Source organism: Lactuca virosa, chromosome 7 (assembly GCF_052849685.1).
Source record: "Lactuca virosa cultivar CGN04683 chromosome 7, Lactuca_virosa_CGN04683_v6, whole genome shotgun sequence".
Classification (NCBI taxonomy): Eukaryota; Viridiplantae; Streptophyta; class Magnoliopsida; order Asterales; family Asteraceae; genus Lactuca; species Lactuca virosa.
In genome coordinates this window covers 217,211,918-217,220,742 of record NC_136432.1, presented here as the reverse complement: position 1 = coordinate 217,220,742, position 8,825 = coordinate 217,211,918, and the positions used below count along the sequence as shown (strand labels likewise).

The 8,825-nt window shown below is 40.4% G+C and overlaps 1 protein-coding gene across 1 annotated transcript; it reads left to right on the top strand.

Annotated features, from left to right (window-relative positions):
• The first annotated feature begins 5,744 nt into the window (after positions 1 to 5,744).
• LOC145127550 (uncharacterized) lies at positions 5,745 to 6,887 on the top strand. Its single transcript, XM_079062728.1, has 2 exons — positions 5,745 to 6,348; positions 6,424 to 6,887. The coding sequence occupies exons 1-2, from the start codon at positions 5,745 to 5,747 to the stop codon at positions 6,885 to 6,887; spliced, it is 1,068 nt and encodes a 355-aa protein (XP_078918854.1).
• The last annotated feature ends 1,938 nt before the right edge of the window (positions 6,888 to 8,825 follow it).

Genomic DNA, 8,825 nt, shown 5'->3' with positions numbered 1-8,825 from the left:
AGATCCTTTATCACCCGGGGAAGGCCAATGTGGTGGTCGATGCTCTCAGCCGCAAGGCGGTCACGGCTCTGATCAGAGGCATATGTTTGAGGATGATCATGATTACTCCATTATTAGAGTAGATTCGGGAGGCACGGGTTAAGGCTATGCAGGAAGAGCACCGGAAAAGCGAGCATATTGTGGGGCAGGTGGCTTCCTTCGATTATGATAGTCATGGATTGTTGAATCTGCATTGGCGAGTCTGGGTTCCGTACTGGGGCAGTGTGCACCAGATTCTGATGGAGGAGGCTCACAAGTCGAGGTTCTCCATCCATCCCAGGGAGACGAAGATGTATAGGGATCTTCGTCCTGATTATTGGTGGTCGTGCATGAAGCGGGATGTGGCATGGTATGTGGAGTGGTGCTTAATCTGCAGGAAGGTCAAGGCCGAACATCAGCGTCCTCATGACAAGATACAGCCATTGGAGATTTCCGTATGGAAATGGGAAGACATCACTATGGATTTTATCACAAAGCTTCCCAGGACTTCGCGTGGAGTGGATTAAATTTGGGTCGTCGTGGATCGTTTGACCAAAAGCGCACATTTATTCTGATTCGGGAGTGTATTTCTGCAGAGAAGTTGGCCGAGATTTATATCAGGGAGGTGGTGGCACGGCATGGGGTGCTGGTATTAGTGGTTTCTGACAGGGATGTTCGGTTCACTTCCACGTTCTGGAAGAGATTCCACGACGAGTTGGGCACTCGTCTTCATTTCAGTACAGCGTTTCATCCGCAGACCGATGGTCAGAGTGAGCAGACTATCCAGACCCTTGAGGATATGTTGCGTGCGTACGTGTTGGATTTTGGTGGGAGTTGGGATACGTATCTTCCGTTAGCAGAATTTTCGTATAACAACAGTTATCATGCTAGCATCGATCGACCTCCTTTTGAGATGATCTACGGGAGGAAATGCAGGAACCCGATTTGTTGGGCGAGGTCGATTACCAGGTTATAGGAAGTACCGAGGTGGTACTCAAGACCACTGAGCTGATTCAGCAGGTTCGGAGCAGGCTCCAGATAGCTCAGATTCGGCAGAAGAGTTATGTTGACAGGCGCCGGTCAGACTTGGAGTTCCAGGTGGGAGATATGGTTCTCCTGAAGGTGTCACCTTGGAAAGGTGCCATCCGGTTCAGGAAGCGGGGCAAGCTGGGCCCTAGGTATATTGGTCCTTTCAAGGTTTTGGCTCGGGTGGGCCGGGTTGCTTATCGCTTGGATCTTCCAGGTAAGCTCAGTCAGATTCATAGTACACTCCACGTCTCTCGGCTGCAGAAGTGTTTAGTGGACGATTCCGTAGTGGTACCATTGGAGGATATTTAGGTGGAGGACCGTCTGAATTATATTGAGAGGCCGGTGGCAATTTTGGATCAGAAGACGAAAACCTTGAGGAACAAGGTAGTCAAGCTGGTGGAGGTGCAGTGGCAGAACCACAAGGGGTCGGAATGGACTTGGGAGCCCGAGGATGAGATGAGAGAGCACAAATCCGGAATTGATCAGGGCAGTGGACTTTGAGGACGAAGTCTGATTCAAGTGAGGGAGAATTCTAAAACTTGAATCATGGTAAGTTTCTCTTTTACCCTTGTTAAGTTTATTTGTGCATTTTAGTCCTTGCGTTGTACGTGGGGCGTACCACAAGGTACGCTTAACGTACAAGCTGTAAAGAGAGTACGATGGGCATACCAAATGGTACGCTTAGCGTACTCATGCAAAGGCTTGGACGGGGTTCCGGATGCGTACGCAAGGCATACAGCCTTGTACATGTGGCGTACGCATGGTTTTATGAAAACCTTAATTTTCAAGTGTGGACACTATATAAACATCAATATGGACCATGAAACCCTTATTTTCTCAGCCTCCTTTGTCCTCCTAGCCCTATACTCGAAACCCTAAGCCTCTCTCTTGCATTTTGAGCTTATAGTGTCCATTTTGGTGTGTTTTGATCCATATCATTTCTAGCTTATTTGAGGTCAAAAGCTATGATCTTGATCAATGATGGTTTAGATCTCTTATGTTTGTGTTTTTGTCTCTTTTTGGCCCATAAATGAGATCTAATGGTTTGATACCACTCCATAAGCTTTGAGTTGCCACTCTTGGTGTTTCTGAGGTTCTAGATGCATAAAGTTGTCACCTTTAAGGTTTAGATCCATCCATGCATGAGTTTATGCCATTTTTGTGAAAGTATAATGTTATATCTTGAAGTTGGGATCTTTTGGGGTATACAAAGTCACCAAGTCAGTGACTTTATGGTTCAAGATGTCTTTTAGGGCTTAGATTTGTGTTTTGGGCTTATGGTCGTAAGCATTAAGAGCTTAAGAATGATTTTTGGCTTAATAGCTTCGTACGTTGGGCGTACAAGTCTGTACGCACAGCGTACAACCCAGGTTGCGTGTACGCTTAACATACAGTTGAGTACTCCCCGTGTACTCAGTCTATTGGGCTTCACATCTTTTGGGCCTCGGTCGGGCCACTTCTTTGGACCTTATTGCTTTGGGCCTTAATGGGCCATCTAAAATCAATATTTTTGACTAAGGAAAATTATTGGGATTTTGGGTAAGGCCCATATAAGGGGTTTGGGCCCAATTTGGAAAATTGGGCCATAAATGGGCCATGAATGAATATTTGATTTTGGGCCTTTTAGATTGTGGATTTGGGCCTTAGTCTTGGATCAAACTAGGTTAGGGGCAAAATAGTCATTTTACCCTAAGTATGGATTATTGGATATAGATTGGAACCCAAGTGTTAATTGGGTGTTATTTTGTATTGATAGCTCAGGGAGTCGTCAGGACAGCAGCCAAGGATCTTCAGTGAGATTCAGCATTTGAGGTGAGTTTCCTCACCATGTATAGCGGGTCGAAGGCACCAATGCCGACCCATGATCTGACATGTTAGAATACTCATTGTCTATGTGACACTAGTATGTGTATGTGCTTGTATGATTTCAGGGTGGGGCCCGATGATTATCATGTATGCTATTAGTTGTTATGTGTTATGATTTGTATGTTGGCAAGGCCCGTTATACTCATTGGGCGGTGCCCATTATCCGAATTAGGGTCTGAATTGTTAGAATACTCATTGGGGAGCCCGTTATGCGAGTTAGGGCGGGGCCCGTTATACTCTTTGCGAGGGGCCTGTTCTATGCTATTTATGTATGGTATGTGGTATCTTGGGGAACTCATTAAGGTGCTATTTGTTTTTTATTAAAAACCTCTTCAAACCTCTTCGTGCTGCGCGGCGCAGCACACACGCAGCACTTTCTTTCCCGCAGCTGTTTGTTTTTTCGCAGACTTCAAAATTAAAAACCTCTTCCCGTCCTCTGCTTGGGACAGCACTTGAAAATTGCTTCTAACCTCTTCAAAACTAAACCCTAAAAAAATAAAGCGGCCACCTCCATTCGTTCCAGGCAAGTCGATCGTGAGGCTCCATCTCCAATCTTCTCTCGACCGATACTCCTCTCAGACCAGCGACCACCGGCGCAGCCACCACCAGCGCAGCCCCCACCGGCGCAACCCCCACCGGCGTCTCCCCTTCCGTCAGTCGTCCTTCCAGGTTTGTTTTCTTCTTCTTTTTTTTCGTTTTTGGCTGCTGAAAGCAGCGATTGTGCTTGGGTATTTCAACATTTCGATTTTGTTGGTGGTTTTACTTCATTGTTCATGCTTCATACTAATTGTTTGATTTTTGTTGTTGAATCTTTGCTTTTGCTTGTTGATGCTAATCTTATCAAATAGTTCATGCCTTATATCAAATAGTTGTTCTTGAATCTTTGTTCTTGCCCCAATTTCTTCAATTTGTGCTTAAAATGTCATATGTTGTTGCTTAATTGTAATGAAATATTGCTGAATTATTGCTGAATTGTCACTAATTATTGCTGAAATGTCACAAATTGTTGCTGAATTGTCACAAATTGTTGTTGAAATGTCACAAATTGTTGCTGAAACGTCATGAAATATTGTTCAAATGTCATAAAATGTTGCTGAAGTGTCATAATTGTTGCTGAAATATGAATAATCTTTGTTGAAATTGGTTATTTTCATCATTACAAGTTGTAATTATGTTGAAAGTTGTTGGTATAAGGTTATGTGTGCTAAAGTATGTATTCCATATGGTTTTTTTTATTAGCAATGGCAGATAAACATACATGTACCAATGAGCAAACAAAATTCTTATTGAACACTTGCATTGAAGAAGTACAAAATGTGGGTAGAAAAGGTTTGAGTTTGCACAAACATTCATGGAACAAATTAGGAACAACCATTAAGGAAACGTTTGGTGTGGATTTGAGTCAAAGACAATTGAAAAACGCCTATGACAACCTTAAAAGCCAAATACACGGGATGGTTATACTTGAAAAACAAAACTGGCAACCTTTACAATCCTCAAACAAACACTTTTAACTTAACAAATGAGGAGTGGGAGGACTTTAAAAAGGTGTATAAATATATATATATATATATATATATATATATATATATATATATATATATATATACACATATTAATATGTAATTTGTTTATATAGTTGCCATTTATTCTTATACTACTTTTGTTACATTGATTGGGTTTAGGGACATCCGAAAGCCGCTTCTTTGAAAACTGTCCCGTTGTTGTTTCCAGAGCTTTGTGCAGAACTCTTTGATGGAAATAGTGCCTCTGGTAATCTCAGCTATGCCACATCCCAAACACCATCGGGACATGGATCATCTTCTTTCCATGTCGCACCACTACAACTTATGGACACCCCTTCTGTTAACATAGATGAGGATGATATCTTTTCCAATCATACTACTCAGCCACCACCTTCTGCTGCTTCACCTTCTGGTAACCCCAACAAAAGAGCTAAACCCTAAACTCCTAGACCTCGAGCTGCTAGTGCCTCACCTGAGCCACCTTCTAGTGCCTCCCTAAAGCTTCTATTACTGCTGATGATTTAGCATTGGAGATGCAGAAAGCTCTACGACATTTGACTCAAGGGCCAACAATTCCCCAATGTTTAGAGAAGCTAGAGTTACTCGAGTTAGGCCCAATAGACCACCTACGATTTGCTGCTTATCATATTTTTGGAGGGACCATGAATATGAGAGATATGTGGGTAAATTTGCCTAATGATCCACAAATATTAAGAGGATGGATCGAGATGACAGCTACAAGTTTAGGAGTATTGAAGGATGGAAAGATTGTCCATTAAGTTTACATATTTGAATTGTTTAGGTTTTAATTGCATGTGTTAGAACTATGTGGTTATGTTTTTTGGTTATTTGGTACTTGGATGTTATTTGCAGTATGTGGTTATTTTGTACTTGAATGTTATTTGCAGTATTTGGAACTTGAACTATGTGATTATGTATTTTGGTTATTTGGTTATGTTATTTGGTACTTGAGTTTTATATTTTTTTATTTGGAACTTGAACTATATGATTATGTATTTTGGTTATTTGGTTATGTTATTTGGTACTTGAGTTTTATATTTTTTTATTTGGAACTTGAACTATGTGATTATATATTTTGGTTATTTGGTTATGTTATTTGGTACTTGAGTTTTATATTTTTTTATTTGGTACTTGAGTTTTATGTTTTTTTATTTGGTACTTGTGTTGATTAATAGGTTCCTAATGGATCCCGACAAAAAGATACTACTCATAATTCTAATGTACTTGTACGTCCGCTACTTTTGGAAAAGGGGTGTAAAACGAGTGCGGGACAACGATTCGGAAATGACAGGACATGAATTTACGTTAGAGTTACTTCACCGTAATCCTCTACAATGTGTTGAAGTGCTACGCATGTCCCGTGAATCATTTGTCCGGCTATGTGCTCATTTTAGAGTAAACTACGCGTTAAAGGATAGCAAACATGTGTCGGTTGAGGAGAAGATGGCTATGTTTTTTATGATGATCGGTCATAACCAACGTTATGTGATTATCAAGCGGAGATTTCAACACTCAAAGCAAACAATTCATAAGTTTTTTCATGAAGTGTTGGACAAAATGTTGCTTTTCGCACATGACATTATAGTGCCAACTTCTTTTAATCCGAATCCAAACATTCCGGGACATAATAGGAGGCTACGACGAGTGTTCAAGGGAGCAGTTGGTGCACTTGATGGCACTTTGATACATGCTGTTGTCCCTGCAAACAAACGGGATTTATATAGAAGTAGGGGAAAAGGCGATTGTTACCAAAACGTATTGGCAATATGTGACTTCAACAAGATGTTTACGTTTGTTGTGGCCGGTTGGGAAGGGATAGCACACGATTCTAGAATTTTATCAGAAGCATTAGCAAATCCACATGCACCATTCCCACTTCCACCACCAGGTAAATTTATGGTTATTTAAATAGTTTTATCTTAGCTTGAAAAAATAAAGGACTTTTTTTTTGATTTTTTTACAGATAAATATTATCTTTGTGATGCCGCTTATGCAAACATTCGAGGTTTTATGGCACCGTACCGTAATGTGAGGTATTGGCTTGGAGATTTCCGTCGAAGACATGCATTAACGAATAAAGAAAAATTTAATCATGCACACGCAAAACTTCGGAATGTCATTGAGCGTGCTTTTGGTGTCTTGAAAGCACGATTCCCTATATTGAAGAGGATGGCACCATTCTCATTGGTTACACAACGAAACATTACCCTAGCATGCTTTCTGCTTCATAATTTTATAAGAAGAGAGGGACTACGTGATGAGTTTTTTGCACGATATGATGAACCAAATGTCTCGGTTCGGAATAACAATGCAGTCGTTGATAATGATGAAGATGAGATTCCAACACATGGTACTGCAGCGGACCGTGAATATATGACCCAGTTAAGAGATGAAATTGCCGAACAATTGATGCAAAATATGGAATGAAAATTATTAAAGTTTGGTTGTATGAATTTTATTTAAATATGTTATTGTAAGACTAATTTGGTTGTTTGAATTTTATTTCAATGTTTTAAGACTACAATTATTAAATTTTTGGTATTAAAAAACTATTTTCGGTTTATTAAATTATTTTATTTTAAATTTTTTAATATCTGCAGCAGTTTGTAGCCGTTAAAAAAACAAACATGCTTCTCATTACAGTCTGCAGCACTTTGGTCCACCTCTTCTGCTGCAGAGGGCTGCAAAGGTGGTCCGCAGACTTCAGACAGTTTCACTTCGGAAAAACAAACAGCACCTAAGCTTTGTGCTTACGGTTTTCAGTTTATGTTTCAGGTACTTCCGGTTCCAAAGGGAAGAGCTCGGGTTGATTGCATCGCACACACCATATGGATTCCACATTTGAGATTTCACTATGATTTTTATGATGTTTGATACACTTATTTTATTCGGGATGCATGGATAATGTTGGAATATTGGTTTTACTTAAATTAAAAATGAAATTTTTGGATCATATTTTTGGGACGTTACACCTGGGCTTGTTACGCCTTCTCTGTCTTCGGGGTCTGATAGCCCAACTCACTCGCCCATGTCTTCTTCTTCTCTTTGTGGGCTATGTCCATATGATTCCTAGCCCACTATGGCTCCCTCTCATTCTGCCCATGACGACCGTGCTGATCCACGAGCTGATGATCAAGCCGTTCCAATTCCTAGTCACGGTCCTCCTGAACGAGACAACTCTCACCCCATGAATACTCGCTCTAAATCTTGAATCCACAAAATATGATATTTTCCTGATTTTATGGCTCTCTCCACTCATGCATTACATGTTGCTCTTCTCTCCTCCTCTCCGCCTAAAGGTTTTAAATCTGCAGCCAAAACTCCTCATTGGATGGTTGCAATGCATGAATAAACTAAAGCTTTAAAACACAACAAAACTTGGATATTAGTACAAATACCTCCTACCTTAAATGTTGTTGGTTCCAAATGGGTGTATCGTATAAAATATAAATCATATCGTTTTGTATAACGCTTTGCTCAAGGATTTACTCAGGTTCCTGGTGTTGATTATTACCATACTTTTAGTCCAATTGGTAAAGCTACCACCGTCTGTATTGTTCTGTGTTTGTGTGTGTGTCCTAAATAAATGGAAAATACACCAACTTGATGTGAAAAATGCTTTTCTACATGGCCATTTAAATGAAACGGTGTTTATGGAGAAAACACCTGGCTTTGTCGATCCATAATTTCCTAACCATGTTTGCAAATTATACAAGACCTTATATGGTTTAAAACAAGCTCTTAGAGCTTATTTTCATCACTTAAGCTCTTTTTTTCTCTCACATGGTTTTGTATGCAGCCGTTCTGATCCTTCCTTATACATCTATGCTCGAGATGAATGTATCATGTACTTCCTTGTGTATGTGGACGACATAATTCTCACTGGAAATATTGAATTTGTTCTCAAGCCCTTCACCAAGCGTCTCAATCGTGAGTTTGTTGTAAAAGATCTCGGTGACCTAAACTATTTTCTTGGTTTATAGGTTAGCTACACAGACGATGCACTCTTCCTAAGTCAGTCCAAGTATGCTATTAATATCCTTACTCGCGCTGATCTTGTTGACTCTAAACCGGTTCCTAATCTACTAGCAACTCTTGACACTTTCACGTCTAAAGGTACTCCATTTAAAGATGTCACCCTTTATCGATCTTTGGTTGGATCTCTCCAGTACTTAACCATCACACGTCCAGTCTTTCCTATGTTGTAAATCAAGCTTGTCAATTTCTCCAGACACCAACTGATGCTCATTTTCAAATTGTGAAACATATTCTCTAGTATGTCAAATCCACAGTTTCGTTTGGCTTCATCTTTCGTCGACTACAAACAAACTGCGTTTTGGGTTATTCTGATGCAGGTTGGGCTCG